The sequence below is a fragment of the Haliotis rubra genome, unplaced genomic scaffold (assembly GCF_003918875.1).
Source record: "Haliotis rubra isolate DU_JTF1 unplaced genomic scaffold, ASM391887v1 Scf275, whole genome shotgun sequence".
In the NCBI taxonomy this organism is placed as follows: Eukaryota; Metazoa; Mollusca; class Gastropoda; order Lepetellida; family Haliotidae; genus Haliotis; species Haliotis rubra.
The window spans coordinates 925,718-943,536 of record NW_025766836.1 but is presented as its reverse complement, the minus strand read 5'-3'; the positions used below and the strand labels follow the sequence as shown (position 1 = coordinate 943,536).

The following is a 17,819-nucleotide window of genomic DNA, read 5'->3' as shown; positions in this document are numbered from 1 at the left end:
CCATATACCAGCCACTCGCCATATATAGCTACTGCCAGTCCGTTCAAGACGCCGCATAAGTTGATTATCAACTGTATGCCAGATGCCGCCTATAAGCTTCACGAAGATAATTGCTCAGGCTATTTACAACACAGAACGCCGCTGTATTATTAGTCAACGACATTTCATAGATCTTCACAGAAATCAACTATTCCGTATAAATTGCTAATATACAATCCCTCGACGACGATCACGATTATCTACACATGCGGACCATTACGCATATCTGCAGACAATTCAATATCGAAATTGAACAGCAGCCTTGTTACAGCGAGTATAACTCTTAATCGTCAAAGTTTCTGAGAAGAAATATGTACAACAAGTTCAACGTTAATTCTACAATTATGACGATACATTCATGTATACAGTCTACAAGCTCACAACTTGCAAGTTGTTTATACCCTTATATATAAGGAAGTCGGAATTATATTCAAAACTGAAATTACTTTCACGACAACCAGGAAAATAACCTACCCAGCATAAAAATACTAAATAGCTTCATGCTATATATAATTTACTTAAGTTCCTTTTATCATCACAGTACTATGATTATTACATCATACAATATATAAGTTAACAACTCTACAGAGTTTGTTATTATATATATTTACCTTAAGTTATTCATATCTTAAGAGTAATATTATGGTTACATGATAAATGCATCAGCTAACAAACTCTACAGAGTTTTTGACTATTTTATACATAGCTTAAGTTAATTAAGCTAACAAACTCTACGGAGTTTTACTATTATATAGGTAACTTAAGCTAATTATACCTTAAGCATAGTACTATACTCATATTATTAAAATATATTGGCTAACAAACTCTAAGGAGTTTTGCTATTATATAGGTAGCTTAAGCTTATTCATATCTTAAGCTTAGTACTATGTTTATATCATATAAGTAGATTAGCTAACAAACTCTAAAGAGTTTTTGCTATTTGGCTTAAGTATCATCATATTTCTAAGCAATATGGTTATATTATAACATGTATTAGCTAACAAACTCTACAGAGTTTTAGCTATTATATATGTAACTTAAGCTTATTCATATCTTAAGCGCAGTACTATGTTTATATCATATAGGTATATTAGCTATCAAAACTCTAAAAGAGGGTTTTGCTATTATATATTTCGCTTAAGTTTCATCATATTTTAAGCTTTATAGTTACATTATAACATGTATTAGCTAACAAACTCTCACGGAGTTCTTGCTATTATATATGTAGCTTAAGTTTTCCTTCATAAGCTCAATACTAGGTTTATATCATAGCTAACAAACTCTAAAGGGTTGTTTTCGCTATTATACAATTAGCTTAAGTTTTCATCATATCTTAAGCAGTATGGTTACATTATAGCAGATAGCTAACAAAACCTCGACGGAGTTTTGTTATTATATATATATAGCTTAAGTTTCATCATAACTTAAGCTCAGTACTATAAGCTTAGTACTATGGTTACACTATAAACATATTAGCTAATAAACTCTACAGAGTTTTTATTATTATATATGTAGCTTAAGTTAATAATATCTTAAGCACAATACTATACTCATATTGTAAAATATATTAGCTAACAAACTCTAATGGAGTTCTGCTATTATATATGTTGCTTAAGTTCATTATATCTTAAGCACACTACTATACTCATATTGTAAAATATATTAGCTAACAAACTCTAATGGAGTTTTGCTATTATATATGTAGCTTAAGTTAATTATATCTTAAGCACACTACTATACTCATATTGTAAAAATATATTAGCTAACAAACCCTACAGAGTTTTGCTATATATATGTAGCTTAAGTTAATTATATCTTAAGCTCAGTACTATACTAATATTATAAATATATATTAGCTAACAAACTCTACAGAGTTTGGCTATTATATATGTAGCTTAAGTTAATTATAGCTTAAGCACAGTACTATACTCATATTATAAAAATATATTAGCTAACAAACTCTACAGAGTTTGGCTATTATATATGTAGCTTAAGTTAATTATAGCTTAAGCACAGTACTATACTCATATTATAAAAATATATTAGCTAACAAACTCTACAGAGTTTTTGCTATTATATATGTAGCTAAAGCTTATTCATATCTTAAGCTCAGCATTATATCTATATCATATAAGTATATTAACTAACAAACTCTAAAGAGTTTGCTATTATATAATTAGCTTAAGTTTAATCATATCTTAAGCTTAGTACTATGTTATATCTTAAAGTATTTTAGCTAACAAACTCTAAGGAGTTTATACTAGCATATTAACAAGCTTAAGTCTATTAGTCTTAAGCATTGTATTAATGTTATATATACTTTATCATAATAAGTACATGGTAATAACCTTTTATATGGCAGCTGATAAGTTAGCAGCAGGAATTCATCAATTCAGTGCCTTTATGAAGTTCCCATAGGGTTATTACAATCATCACAGTTCAAATCACTAATTATTAAAAATCCAAAGTATTAGATATTCCCACCTCCGTCCTGTGAGGATGCTACAAGCAAGAGCATGAGTCAGGATAAGGAAAAATATGTAATTTTGGAGTAAAATTGATATTTTATACTTATCCTGACTCATGAGGTCAGCCCTCCCATCCTCCCCAAATAACACTTTGGATTTCCTGTAAATTCAAATGTTGGGCTCAGTATATGAGGAGAGAGTGAGGCACATGGGTAGAGGTGGCTCAGCTTGTGGAAAGGAGGCTCCCGTGCTTGTGGAAAGGGGAGGTAACTCGTGGTGAATACTAATTAGTGATTTTAAATTGAAGGGAGCTTCAATTATGGGAGATACAAGTGTTCCATTCATGTTCGCTAAGAAGAAGAAGACAAGCAAAAAGAGCATGAGTCAGTGATAAGTATAAAATATCAATTTTACTCCAAAAATTACATTTTTCAGGTCTGTTGTAGCACAATTTAAATCAGTTGTTGTGAAGGATGATGATGATGATGATGATGATGATGATGATGATCCATTTTCAGGGCAAGCCAGTCCAGACACCACGCAAGAACAGAATCATTGCCCCTGCCCCTCCTATCAATTCATCACCGCCTTCATCGTCCCCCTCAGTGCACAGTACATACCTCGCCCAACTACTCACTAAAGGTAACTACTGCTTTACTCAAGTTCCCAGAATCAGAGGAGTGACAGCTATGAACATTATATCAGTGTTATCAGTGTGCTGGATCAATGTGGGAGGAAAGCCTAAGTGTTCCAGATTATAAACATTTCCCTATTTTAGGGTGGTGTACTCGCACATTATACTCACTCCGATCCACCTAGTCCTTGTTTCATCTGACCGCCTCTGTGGTGTAGTGGTGAGAGCACCCGCCCGAAGAGCGGAAGGTTGCGGGTTCGATCCCTGACCGCGTCATACCAAAAGACGTTAAAATATGGTACTTGTTGGTCCCTGCCTGGCGCTCGGCATTAATGGGTACAACAAGGACTGGTCGGCTCGGAATCAGTATAATGTGTCGGAGTGGGGTATTCATGCTTCACTGCGGCATGGTATCTCAGTGGGCTAGCACTATAAAACCAGCTTCAGTCTGGGCTAGTACAAGCAGCCGCACATCCACATACACATGCATGCACACGTCGTCATATGAGCGAAATATTCTCAAGCACGACGTTAAACCCAATTTCACCTCACCCCACCTTGTTTCATCTCCTTATATGGAGTGAAAGGCAAGGTAACAACAAGTACCACCACAGAGACAATGTAGTAATATGCTGATGATGCTGCCATGAAGGCTCTGCCATGAAGACATAGCTTTTGTAATGGCATGTTTGCTTCTGTCAGTATATGTTCAAGTTTATTGCAACCATGGTGAATATTATGAAAACTGGATTGGTGTTATTAAAAGTTAAACTATTTTACAAATGAAATATAACCCCAATTTAATTATATTTGCCATTTGTGAAAAAGCTGCTGTGCCAAGCTCTTAAAGGAGCACTGTATCATTATGATGTTTTTTGTTGCAGGAACTTACCCAGGTGCAATAATCAGTGTAAAGAAGGAGCCCGTGTCAGGCCAGATCACCACCCCCACCACATCCCCCAGTACCACCACATACCAGCCTATCCGCCCTGCTGATCCCACACGCTCCAACAGTAAACAGCCATCCAGTCCATCGCCCGGCAGCCCCGCAGTGGCTGTTGGGTCCTTATCACCAGCACACAGTCCGTCGCCAGGATTACCCATAGATCTTACAAAGGTAAGTGTCAAGTCTGTCATCAGGATTACCCATAGATCTTACAAAGGTAAGTGTCAAGTCCGTCATCAGGATTACCCATAGATCTTACAAAGGTAAGTGTCAAGTCCGTCATCAGGATTACCCATAGATCTTACAAAGGTAAGTGTCAAGCCCGTCGCTAGGATTACCCATAGATCTTACGAAGGTAAGTGTCAAGTCCGTCACCAGGATTACCCATAGATCATACAAAGGTAAGTGTCAGTCCGTCGCTAGGATTACCCATAGATCTTACAAAGGTAAGTGTCAAGTCCGTCACCAGGATTACCCATAGATCTTACAAAGGTAAGTGTCAGTCCGTCGCCAGGATTACCCATAGATCTTACAAAGGTAAGTGTCAAGTCCGTCACCAGGATTACCCATAGATCTTACAAAGGTAAGTGTCAAGTCCGTCGCCAAGATTACACATAAATCTTACAAAGGTAAGTGTCAAGTCCGTCACCAGGATTACCCATAGATCATACAAAGGTAAGTGTCAGTCCGTCGCTAGGATTACCCATAGATCTTACAAAGGTAAGTGTCAAGTCCGTCACCAGGATTACCCATAGATCATACAAAAGTAAGTGTCAAGTCCGTCGCCAGGATTACACATAGATCTTACAAAGGTAAGTGTCAAGTCCGTCACCGGGATTACCCATAGATCTTACACAGGTAAGTGTCAGTCCGTCGCCAGGATTACCCATAGATCTTACAAAGGTAAGTGTCAAGTCCGTCGCCAGTATTTCCCATAAACCTTACAAAGGTAAGCTCCAGTCTGTTACCTGGATTACCTATTGATCTTGCAAAGCTAAGTCTCACAGTCCGTGGTCATGATCCCTTTAGATCTTCCGAAGGTAAGCCTCCAGTTTGTTGCCAGGAGTAGCTAGAGAATTTACTAAGGTAATCCTCACAGGTTGACACCAGGATTACCTGTACATCTTACAATAGTAGGTCTCAAAGTTCATCACTGGGACTACCAATACATCTTACAAAGGTAAGCCCCTAGTCCATCATGTGGATTACCTGTAGGTCTTACAAAGGTAATCTTCCAGTCTTTTGAGGTAAGATTCACAGACGATTCAATTGCTGCGAATATCTGGAAGATTGCTGATGTGGCATGAAGCAATATTTATACATTCATTGTTAATTCAAGTTTACTAGAAACTTGCAGTTAAGTCTTTCATTAATCTGTGATGTGCCTTATCTGTTACAGGTGCCCTCTAGTTTCCCCACCAGTGTTCTAATAGCAGCAGCCAGTCAGGCTTTCAGCACCATTTCTACTGTCTCCTCCAGAGATGTGCTGTCTATGTCACCAAAACCATGTGAGTTGAAGAACTTGTTACCATGACAACAAGATTGCTCGCCACTTCACATGAAAAACTCATTCTAAGTAGTATAACCTGACACTACTCTTTTGTCACTGAACATTGATTATTGTGGTGGTTTTAAGGTAGAATGGTAGACGTAATACTATATATTAGTTCTTTGCTGTGTACTAAAGTATTCGATGTGTATTTCCAGCCGCTAATATCTTAACAGTCAGTCCTTTGCCACAAAGTCCGCCATCCCCTCAGCTGGATCTATCGCCACGGCAACCACCTTCCCCACAATCTGATGTCATGTCGCCTCTCTCTGGCATGGTAAGTTATCATGATGTCCTCAACTGTTTACATGATTTGATCCTTTTGAGTTGTGTAGGATAACTGGACTATTGCCCTCTGCGGTATTATACAACATACAAAGAAGCAAACAAACAATCATGTAGATTTCAAATTTGTAACAAATCTGTAGGGGAAGTTTTTATTATTCATGGCCATAGCCAATTAATGGTTAGAAAATGGATGCAACTAATTATGGTGCATATCACAAAGCAAAAACCATTATTGCAAATCATGTGATACAAAATTCAGGCTGTTTCCATGAAGTTGTGTTGGGACTTTTTAACAGTACCAGGGTCAGTGAAACAGAAGCATCATCTTTGGCAGTATCAGAGATGTGTTCACTAGACTTGAAAAAAATTGTTAAGAGAATTCTGATTGGACCATTTATGGCTTTGATCCGATGAAAAGCAGTGACAGTAAATCAAAAGGAATATGGCAAAGAAAGCAATTGAAGCAGCTGTATAGATGAAAACATATTTATAACACACAATGACTCACATAATTATATAAAATAGACCCTTCTGATGGATGTTGCTATAATCACAGCTGATGAATTAAGAGACCGTTCATAATTTATGGCTGGGGGGGGGTGATGATGGAGAAGCATGTACAATGTGAATGACCCCCCTAAAATTTGAGTACAAAGTAAGTGACCCCGCTCTGCATGTCATGTGTAAAATCAATATTTTTCCTTATCCTGACTCATGCTAATTATGCTTGTCTCCTTCCTCTTGCGAATGATAGTGGAACACTTGAAATCCCTTGGAGTTCCATTCTAGAAAAGCGGACGTAAAATCACTCACCCTTTCCTCGCTTTTGGCACCCTTTTTGGTCACATGACCAGCCATGTTTGTCACTCTCTCCTTCTTCGCCCTTGAGGACGGTTGTGAGAGCACCTGGGTCCCTATACGGCATATATCCTTTTATATTTTCGGACCTTACATCAAAATTATTGCTGTATACGGTTTTTAGGATTATATTCTAAATTATGGTTTGAAATTTGATCGACATTAGGTTTTTAAGATTACATTCTACATTATGGTTTGAAATTTGATATAATTTTCCTTTTTTGACGTGTGTTTTCATTGTGTTTACATTTGATGAAAACCTGTATTCGTTGTAGGTACCGAGTGTCTGCGGCTGACCCTCATTTATTATGTCCTAATATCACTATTTCATGTTCTTTCAGCTCTCGCTGTAAGTTTTGTGTAAATTTAACCTCTGTTGAATTTACTAATTACCTTTTTTCCATCCTTAAACGTGCTAAGGCCTGGGTACGAAGGTATTCACAAGTCATGTCTAAATCAAGTGATGGCACTGATAACCGTGTGTTAACCACTGCTGCAGACATTCATAATTCCAGTGAATTGCTGAATGTTTCTCGGGAGCAGGTCGCTGTACCAGTGGTGAACACCGGAGGCCATAAGAGATCATCGTCTACTGAGCTGACCTCGTCGCAGATGAAGAAGGCTAAATCATCTTCTACGCAGAAGAAGAAGGCTACTACCATGGAGACTTCATCGAAGTCTATGCTCAGTTCTACGCAGAAGACGAAGTCTTTCTCAGCCGAGATTGTTCCTCCGGAAGAAGCAGACGTTTATGATGATCCACCCATCCTCATACCTGAAGTCTCCATCGTCAGTAAGAAGACGAAGCCTGCTTCTACAGCTACATCGGCATTGTTATCAGCGCAGACATTGACAGAAGACCTTCTATCAATGCAGACATCGGGTACCAGAGATAGCAGCAGCGTCAACTCTTCACAAGTGCAGCGAGCCTTAGATGACGTCTCTTCAGCATCAGATGCATCATCCCTGCAGCAGTCTCTTCAGATAACGCAGAACTTCAACCCGGGACTGTTCATGCAACAGTTTACAGACCAGATGATGTCGATGATGGAACGTCGCTTCGCTAAGGAGAAGGATGCTATGAAGACCTCTACAAATACTACTAGACTGCGTGAAGGTTCTAAAGTCTCTTCCACCGCATCCGGATAAAGAGGGAAGCCTGTGCGAAGGCTCACGGACACGACTATCTTCCCCATCTGAAGTGAGGAGTCTGGACACAGCTACCAACATCAGTTCAGCCGTAGAAGCTCCAGGGATTGCTGCTAAGAAGTCTCCACGCAGGAAGAAATAGAGGCGTTCTCCTGAACCCCATAGACATCGCAGATATGAGTCTTCATCTCCATCGGACTCTGACGCCCATCAAGAACCTGCGTGAAGGCACTACTACAGAGGGGAAGCTATGTCCAGAAACCCACCTTCACGAAGACCTAGAGAATCATCTTAAGACTCCAGAAAGGATACACGATCGCATCGGGATCGCTCGCCTGCGCGAGGCTCATCATGCAGATCATCCCATAGAGACTCAAGTCATCGTGGATCCATAGAGTGAGAGATGTCCAAATCAGAGGAAGAAGGTGAAGGCATATTCTCCGATATGGAAGTTAACTCCTGGATCGCCAATGGCTTGGACTTAGCATCACCTTCTAAGGACACAGATGAGGCGTTTACCTACAAGATTTCCAACGATGATTTTAACCCGCTCACCTTTCCACCGATCGACCTGATCTCTCAAGTACCAGACAACCTCAGCGCAGCTTTTGATAAAGCCACCAAGTCTCAGAATCAGCACATCCCGACGTTCAACGCCAGGAAATTCCTTTTACATAGGATGGAACCCTTCCTGAAGGCTCCAGAGGTTGATGATGACTACAAGATTATCACCGACTCCCGTCAGAGAACTTACAAGATTGAGGACAACCACCAGACGTACCTTCTTCGGATTAGCCAGATCGAGGGCTATCAATGAAACACTCATCTCGAAGTTCAAGAACTCCTCCGCCAAAGAAGACCGGATGATATACTCCACTCTACTAATGCAGAAGAGGGCCATCAGTTTATGTCGGAGCACCTAGCATCCACATCAGTGGGCCTGACTCTCCTGAGAAGACAAGGGTTATTGTCAACATGCACTTGGAGTGAATGCTTCACCAAGTCCTTATACAGAGCCCCATGGTCAGCATCTTACATCTTCGGAGGAGGATTTGAAAAAGTCGTCAGAGAAGTCTCTCATGACTCAAGGGAGGTTATGATGATTAAATCCATCGACACATTGGCTAATGTGATTCGTCAGACGTCCCAACGCTACTCCAGCAAATCCAAGTTTGCAGGAGCCAGAGAAAAGAAGTATTCCAGCATGAAAGGAGGGAGAGGTTCCTTTCGTGGCCCAACCGGAGCTCCTAGAGGTAACCCCGGAAGAGGCCGAGCACCTAGGGGTGCAAGAGGAATCAAGCGCTGAAGGCCATGTTCGGAATGACTGGAGTCTTCCACCCCCAGCCGTTCCTGTACAACCTTCGACAGTGGGTGGACGTTTTCAACGATACTGGGAAAATTGGGGAATCCTACAAGACGACTACGTGTCCCAGATACTACGCAGAGGGTACAAGATACAGTCGGAAGCCACCCCGCTGCTCACAAGCAACCCAATGGCCTTCAACTATGCAGCCGACCAGATAGAGAAACTGAAGGACACTATCAAGACCCTACTCGACAAGGAGGCAGTAGAAGAGATAGATCAAGATCTCATCACGCCCGGGTTCTACTCCCCAATTTTCCTGATACCCAAAGAAGCATTCCAAGGTACCGAAGAAGAATTCATCTACAACATGAGGAAGTTCAACCGGGAGTATCTACGCAGACCAGCAAAATTCAAGATGATACATCTTCCTCAGCTCCGACATCTCGTTCGTCCAGCAGACTACCTCGCCAGCATAGATTTACAAGATGCGTACCTCCACATCCCGATACATCAAGACTCGAGGAAATACCTAAGATTCCTTTTCAACAGACATCACTTCCAGTGGAAGGTTCTACCGTTTGGAATATCGTCTGCCCCCCGATTGTTTACTCGAGCGACTACGCATTGCTGTCTACCTGGACGACGGGATTCAAGCTCATCAAGATCCCAGTCATCTCAGACTGTAACTAGACTTCACCATCAGGCTGCTCACACAACTAGGATGGCTAATAAATCTCCTCAAGTCGGAACTGGAGCCGAAACAAGATCTGCAATTTCTAGGAATTCCGACTCATCACACCAGTGAATCGCATAGTCGTTCCGGGAGCAAAGAATGTCATAGCATTCCAGTTCATCATACAGACTATAGGATCCCCACTAATAGACCTGTTTGCAACATAGTTTAACAAACAGCTACCAACATTCGTCTCAACGATTCCAGATCCTCAGGCATGGGCAACAGACGCTCTAAGCATCTTATGGGAAAGACTAAACGCTTACGTGTTTCCACCTCCTGCACTGCTACCACAAGTACTACAGAAAATCAAGCAGACGACTACGTTGCAACTGATTTTGGTCGAGCCCTGTTGGCCAGCGAGGGTATGGTTTCCCGTCCTCATACAAGAACTCGGAAGTCCAACCCTGAAACTACCAGAGTGGTCGAACCTACTCTTCCATCCACACACCAAGCAAGCTCACGGGAACCAGACACTGTCCCATCTACACTAGTGGAGCGTATTAAAGCTTGCCTGAAGACCAGAGGGTACTCCGCCAGAGCAGCGAAAGCAGTTACACTAGCTCTACGCAGATCAACTTGCAACTTGTACGACGACAAGTGGCAGAGATTTGAACATTATGCAAAGAGGAAAGGCTTTACAGCGGTGAAAGCAACACATCCTCAAGTGGCGGAATACTTATGTCATCTACGACAGACGAGACACTTAAAAGGTTCAACACTCTCAACTTACTTGGCTGCCCTCAGTACAGTTATCACCATGAAAACGGGTATCAAGCTGACCAAAGTACCAGAGATTCTGGCACTACTACGCTCGTTCAAGTTGGAAGACCAACAAAAGAAATTTAAGGCTCGTGTCTGGGATCTCAAGATAGTTCTACAACATCTCACCAGTGATGCCTACGAGCCTCTAGAACGAACATCCTTTGAACTACTAACTCAGAAAACGCTGTTCCTGATCGCCCTAGCAACAGCTGCACGGATGTCAGAAATACATGCTCTGGACTTTGAATGTATTAGATTAGTATATCTAAAATCCACACGGAAATGTCAGGAGAAGTTTCGGAAGAAATCTGACAAGTTGTGGTTCCCCCCAGACTCATCAGAGAGAAGTTGAAAGAACAGAATCTTCAACAGTGCCGTCATAAGTTCCCATTGGGGGTAATACAGGACGTAAATCTACAACTAGTGAATCCAGAATGTGGCCTGACCTACCACCGTTTCCGACGGATTCTGCAAGCATAATTAGCATGAGTCAGGATAAGGAAAAGTATGTAATTTTCTGACTAAAATTGATATTTTATGCTTTTCCTGACTCATGAGGTTAGCCCTCCCTACTTCCCCTCTTATGGCACTCTGGATTTCCCTGTAAATCCGGGTGTCGGGCATACATACGGAGAGAGTGACAAACATGGCTGGTCATGTGACCAAAAAGGGCGCCAAAATGGAGGAAAGGGAGACTACATGAGTGAGTGAGAGTGATTTTACGTCCGCTTTTTTAGAAGGGAACTTCAAGGGATTTCAAGTGTTCCACTATCATTCGCAAGAGGAAGGAGACAAGCATAATTAGCATGAGTCAGGATAAGTATAAAATATCAATTTTAGTCAGAAAATTACATTTCTCCCCCCCCCCCCCTTCCCATAATTTTTAAGCATAATTTTTAAATATTTCTCTGTACAAAACCCCTCCCAGTACATGTGTACACAATTGCTGACCCCCCCTGCCTCCCCAGAACAAAATGGGTGACCTCCTCTTAAAATCATCATCACCCCCCCTAGCCATAACTTATGAACGGTTCCTAATAGACACTATGTACATGAAACAGTATGACACCATAGGTTTGGAAACGGACACCAAGTATTTGTGCTGAAGGGCCACTGTCCCCATTTCTTGATCTTCTTGGCAAGACACTGATGGGGGGATTACTCTTGACACTTTGGGGGCGGTGGGGTAACCTAATGGTTAAAGCGTTGGCTCGTCACGCCGAAGACCCGGGTTCGAATCCCCACATGGGTACAATGTGTGAAGCCCATTTCTGGTGTCCCCCGGAGTGATGTTGCTGGAATATTGATAAAAGCGGCGTAAAACCAAACTCAGTCAGTCTTGACACTTTGAGAAATTTCCAAACACTGTTCAGATGAGCCCTGGCCAGGTGGACATATCTTTTGGGCTGGAGCCAGAGAAGGTTCAGTACCACGAACAGCGGAGGATGGCCCACCAGTCTGCGGAGCAGAAACGGCGATGTAATCTCAAGGTAAACCCCAATGTGAGAATCATTCAATTTTCTTAAATCCTCTTCAGTTTGTGCACCTGCTTGCATTTAATCTCCAACCCTGAAACTCTGACAGTCAGGGACTCCCTTGCCTGCATAGACCCTCTCTTTCAATGTATCTCGTGTTCTGTTTAACGAATAATTGTAAAAGTAGGACTATATAATGGATGATTCAGAGAAATGAATTTGTTTTCTGTGAGAGAATATAATTTGGTAGTGAGATTTTGGAGTTGAGGCTAACCATTTTGTGTTTATTTAACCCAGAATGTGTCACTGAACCCAGTCATTTATCCAGTAAGATGTTTAGCATGGTTATGGAGCAGTGTTTGGCTTTGCTTATGTTAGAGCTGTAGTTCTCTAGGATGGGTTTGGAAACTTGAGCTTCCACAGCACTGCAAGAGGTTGGAGCTTGTAGGATGAAGGCTTCTCAGCTACATAGTCTTCTCACAGTGCTGTAGATACAGTGCTGTAGATACAGTGCTGTAGATACATGGTCTTTCCTTGTGATTGAAGCATTTGCTCCTGAAGCTGAAAAACTCGGGTTCGATTTCCCCACTTGAGAACAATGTGTGAAGCCCATTTCTGGTGTCTCCCAGCGTGATATTGCTGGAATATTGCAAAAAGTAGCGTAAAACTATACTCACTCACTCCTTTCAAATCCGCAAGTAGTGATTATAAAAATTATATTCCTTAAGGATTCAGATTAATTTCTATAGATGGGATTAATGTTCATGTGATAGTCCATTTAAATTGAAACATTGATCTAATTTCAATAATTACGCTCACAGCTTCTGTATCCTATCCTTCTTCTCTTCCCTTGCAAGGCCAAAATATATTAATTCAACCTTTTTCTTGTCCGTTGATGAGTGTCTATTGTTGATTATTATATTATGGCCTATCATGGCATCACTTTTACCGCTATTTAGATATACATATATCTTCACATTTTATTCTGTTGAGGGGCAGTGAGGTAGCCTAGTGGTTAAAGCATTGGCTAGTTACGCCAAAGATCGGGGTTCGATTCCCCACATGGGCACAATATGTGAAGCCCATTTCTGGTATCCCTCGCCGTAATATTGCTGGAATATTGCTAAAAGCAGCGTAAAAACGTACTCACAGAGTTATTTGACACACTTGACAACCTGGCTGCTGTAGACGTAAATGTACAGCTGACTTACTCAGAGACTGGCGTAGTGAGAAGTGGCGTAAAAAACATACTCACTCACTCACTGATTGAATTATTTGACACACTTGACAACCTGGCTGCTGTAGACGTAAATGTACAGCTGACTTACTCAGGGACTGGCGTAGTGAGAAGTGGCGTAAAAACCATACTCACTCACTCACTCACTTAGAGCATATTGAGTTCAATATGAGGTTTTAATGTACAGATAGTATTTGCTTGTTGCGAATATTTCTTTGGGACAATGGTATCTGTGCTTAAGTAATTCGGCTGTTAGTGTTGCATCTCCATATGCTATTGGCGGAAGCTTTAGTAGTATTTTGTTTTTATGTTGTAAAATAAAATAATAGCTTGATCAGTGAAGTGAGGTTGGACAAATCCTTCGTGAGCTCCTAGCTACATTTATAACTGGGTACTGATAACTGAAAACCAAGGGGTGTGTTTCAGAAAGTGATCATAGCGCTAAGATGAATAAGGTGACCTCGCATATTTTAACATAGACTTGCAACTGCAGCAGTGCTACTGACTGCTGTGGGGGAGGTGAGGTAACCCAGTGGTTAAAGCGTCCGCTTGTCACGCCGAAGACCTGGGTTCGATTCCCCATATGGGTACAATGTGTGAAGCCCTTTTCTATTGTCCCCTGCCTTGATATTGCTGGAAAAAGGCGACATAAAACTACTCACTCACTCACTCACTCACTCACTCACTCACTCACTCACTCACTCACTCACTCACTCACTCACTCACTCACTCACTCACTCACTCACTCACTCACTCACTCACTCACTCACTGATTGCTTTGGGGTACAGACCTCTGTCAATGTATTCTAAGGGACCAACCATTCAGTATTTTAGGGGGTGACGGAATGTCTTGTATTTATATTTGAATGGGACTCACTTACATTATTATCAGAAGATAAGGATGTCGAATGAATGATTGTGTAGACTGTGTACACTTTATAGACTGTATATGTATAGATTGTTGGACAAGAGGTCATGTATCATTCCATTTGCAATCCTGTTATTAAATTGATGTTTTTGTCCCTTGAGATTCCAGATTAAAATTAATCGTCAGCAAACCGCACTAGTTTTGATTTTAAAATTTTGCAAAATACTTCGTTATTTTTGACAAACTTTTGCCATGTCTAGAATACTGGTAGGTCTTTATTTTCAACAAAATTGTGGTCAACATTTTAGTTTTTTTACTTAATTTTGACATGTTAATGGTTGTTAATGGTTGTCAATCTGTTTTTGGTCCCTGACGACCAATACTGTGTACACATCTCATGATTTTTACTTACATTTGCTGCAAAATGGCATGTGCATTCTAGAGAAGTGAAGACAAAACATATTTGTGTGTGAAAACACCAGCTGCCAAACCTATAGGATCTGTTTACAAACTGATAATGCCTGTGACTTGTTGGAGAATGTTAGGCGACACCAGCTTCCCCCTCCCTGCTTGCCTCTTCCTTGCTCTACTCTGTGTACATGTATTAACTCCTTGTCTCCACAGAGTGGCTTCGACATGCTGCATACACTAGTGCCGGCACTTAGTGTCAACCCCAAGGTCAGCAAGGCAGCCATGCTTCAGAAAAGTGAGTACAATTCTTCTTACGTTGGGGTGTGAGGTAGCCTTATGGTGAAAGCGTCCCCTTGTTCCTGGGTTCTATTCTCCACATGGGTACAATGTGTGAAGCCCATTTCTGGTGTCCCCTGCTGTTATGTTACTGGAATATTGCTAAAAGCAGTGTGAAACCACTCATACTCACTCGCTCTTCTTACAATTACTGTGGGGTCAGTGGGGTAGCCTAGTGGTTAAAGCGTTCGCTAATCATGCTGAAGACCTAGGTTTCTTTCCCCACATGGGTACAATGTGTGAAGCCCATTTCTGGTGTTCCCCGCTGTGATATTGCTGGAATATTGCTGAAAGCAGTGTGAAACCTCACTCACTCACTCACTCTTCTTACAATTACTGTGTAAGGAAAGGTTGATTTAAACTGTTTTTTGTCTGAGAAACAAATTGATCTCCCAATAGGGATTTTAATTACATATGTCTACAGCAAAGCTTGATTAAGAGGCAACAGGTTAAATTTTTTAACTTGGTTCACAGCGTGTCAACTTAACCCAATGTTGGATTGATATCAATCTAGGTCAGACGTAATTATTTACACACTGATGTCATCAGGCTGAAATTTCACTGTGTATAGCATTACAAGCAAACAAAAAAACAAACAAATGAATCTGCACAAGTTAAAAAACAAAACTGGCAAACTCTGACATGGAAATATTCAATTCAGGTTAATGTTTGTTTGCTTTTAGTCTTGTAGGGTTGTCATAGAAATCCAAACATAGATGTACACTGAAATCCTGTCAATATATATATAGTATCATTTGATTACAAAATGTTATTTGATGTACCACACCTGAAATACAGGTAATTTCATGTCAGTCTCTGAAGTCTATACATTTAGGTCTGTCACTCATTACGTCTGGTTTTGTCTTTGCCAGCTGCTGATTATTGCAAGAAGCTCAAGTCAGAACGAAGTCAAATGCAGAAGGAAGCAGAGATTCTAAAACAAGAAATAGAGTCTCTTAATGCAGCTATCAGGTATCTATGTTACTATCTTGACTTTAAGGGGGTGTTAGGGTAGCCTAGTGGTGAATAGTGTTGGGAACTGGTTAAAATCTTATAATTGATGATTGCTTCATTACAACCGATCAATCATCGAAAATAATTGGTTAGCGTCATTTATGAATTTTTCCTGGTTATTTTTGTTAATGCACAAAAACAAAAAGAAAAAACAGGTAGTTCTTAGGGTTTTTTTTGTGGCAAATTTCACATCTTGAAAGGATGACTAATATGTTAGGAACATAACTTTCTTGGGGCCTTTAAGATAAATTCTATCATGACTTGGAACGAGCTTGTAGTGCTCATGAAATGTAACAGACAAAACCAACCTTGTGAAAAATATTATTAATGCAAAAAGTGTTCCAGAATTTGTTTGTGTTCGATTATGAGAAAACATGATCGATAGTTTGGTCGTTTAGTCACTGCGACCAATCTTCGATTATTTCAATTAATCGGACCACCACTAGTGGTCAAAGAATTCACTGGTAACGCCAAAGGCCCTGGTTTGATTCTCCAGATGGGTACAATGTGTGAATCCCATTTCTGGTGTCCCCCGCTGTGAGATTGCTGGAATATTGCTTAGAACAGCATAAAACCAGGACTGTGAGTCACAAGCAGATTTATTGAAGCTCACTGATTACAGATGTGGTTGTTAACATGTCTGGCCCTTAATGGGGATCAACCTAAATACGTCAGCTCAGAGTCAGTAGATGGTCTCTCGAAGGGCTCTCCATTTTAAACTGTGGCATAGTATCTAACTTTAGGGACTGTTCATAGTTTATGGCTAGGGGGGGTGATGATGATTTTTATAGAGAATCATGTACAATGTGAATGCCCCCCCCCCCATTTATGTACAATATAAGTGACCCCCTGTATGTCATGTACAAAATCAATCCCCCCCCACACACACACACACACACACTTCCCTTAATTTATAAGCATAATTTTAAATATTTTTATGTTAAAAATTGCTGCCGACCCTAGTACGTGTGTACAAAATTGATGAACCCCCTTTGCTCCCCAGAACAAAATTGGTGACCCCCCTTAAAATCATAATCACCCCCCTAGCCATAAATTATGAACGGTCCCTTAGTAGCACTTTGATAGAGGCACTTGTCCAGGTAAGTATAAGCAAGGACATGCGCAGGCACCCAGCCTCCTGGGTAAGAGGGGTAGTGGGGTAACCTAATGTTTAAGAGTCCGCTTGCCACGCTTAAGAACTGGGTTCGATTCCCCACATGTGTACAATGTGTGAAGCCCATTTCTGGTGTCCCCCGCTTTGATATTGCCGGAATATTGCTAAAAGCGGCGTAAGACCAAACTCACTCATTTACTCCAGGATAGGAATATGTCCTCTGTGAGCTGGCTAAGGTGAGCCTTTGGTGACTTGGCTGATTTGTGCCAAATTCACACTGTGTAGATCTTTGCAATGTTTCCAGATACCAGATTGCTTGTGGTAGACTGTACTCTTTTAGTCTTGACTCAGTAACAATGCTGCAATACTGTTGATTTTACCATTAGCAAGGTTTGCACAGGCTTGAAAAAGCCTTAAATATGTTTTAGCCTTGGAAAGGCCCAAATTGCCAAAATCGGTCAAGTTAAGATTTTTCCGGAAACTAATGCATAATATAAATACCTTGCAATGTCAGTGGGTGTTACTTTCCCAGTGCAGTGATGTAGCTAGGAGTTATCTCCCTCTGATGGTTGCTCTCACATTTGACCAACCTTGTGTGTATTCAACTACTCATGTGTTACCTGTATTTC

The 17,819-nt window shown here is 40.9% G+C and overlaps 1 protein-coding gene across 4 annotated transcripts in view; it reads left to right on the top strand.

Annotated features, from left to right (window-relative positions):
- Nucleotides 1-17,819, top strand: part of LOC124280857 (carbohydrate-responsive element-binding protein-like) — a 57,798-nt gene that overhangs the window by 31,837 nt on the left and 8,142 nt on the right. For 2 of the 4 annotated variants that reach the window (XM_046716848.1, XM_046716846.1), the window contains 7 exons: nucleotides 3,026-3,149; nucleotides 4,026-4,258; nucleotides 5,487-5,595; nucleotides 5,795-5,913; nucleotides 12,109-12,225; nucleotides 14,940-15,021; nucleotides 15,935-16,034. In XM_046716848.1, coding sequence (XP_046572804.1) covers nucleotides 3,026-3,149; nucleotides 4,026-4,258; nucleotides 5,487-5,595; nucleotides 5,795-5,913; nucleotides 12,109-12,225; nucleotides 14,940-15,021; nucleotides 15,935-16,034 — 884 coding nt within the window. Of the gene's footprint in view, nucleotides 1-3,025; nucleotides 3,150-4,025; nucleotides 4,259-5,486; nucleotides 5,596-5,794; nucleotides 5,914-12,108; nucleotides 12,238-14,939; nucleotides 15,022-15,934; nucleotides 16,035-17,819 lie in introns of all 4 variants that reach the window. The other 2 variants (XM_046716847.1, XM_046716845.1) reach the window with 1 other exon arrangement.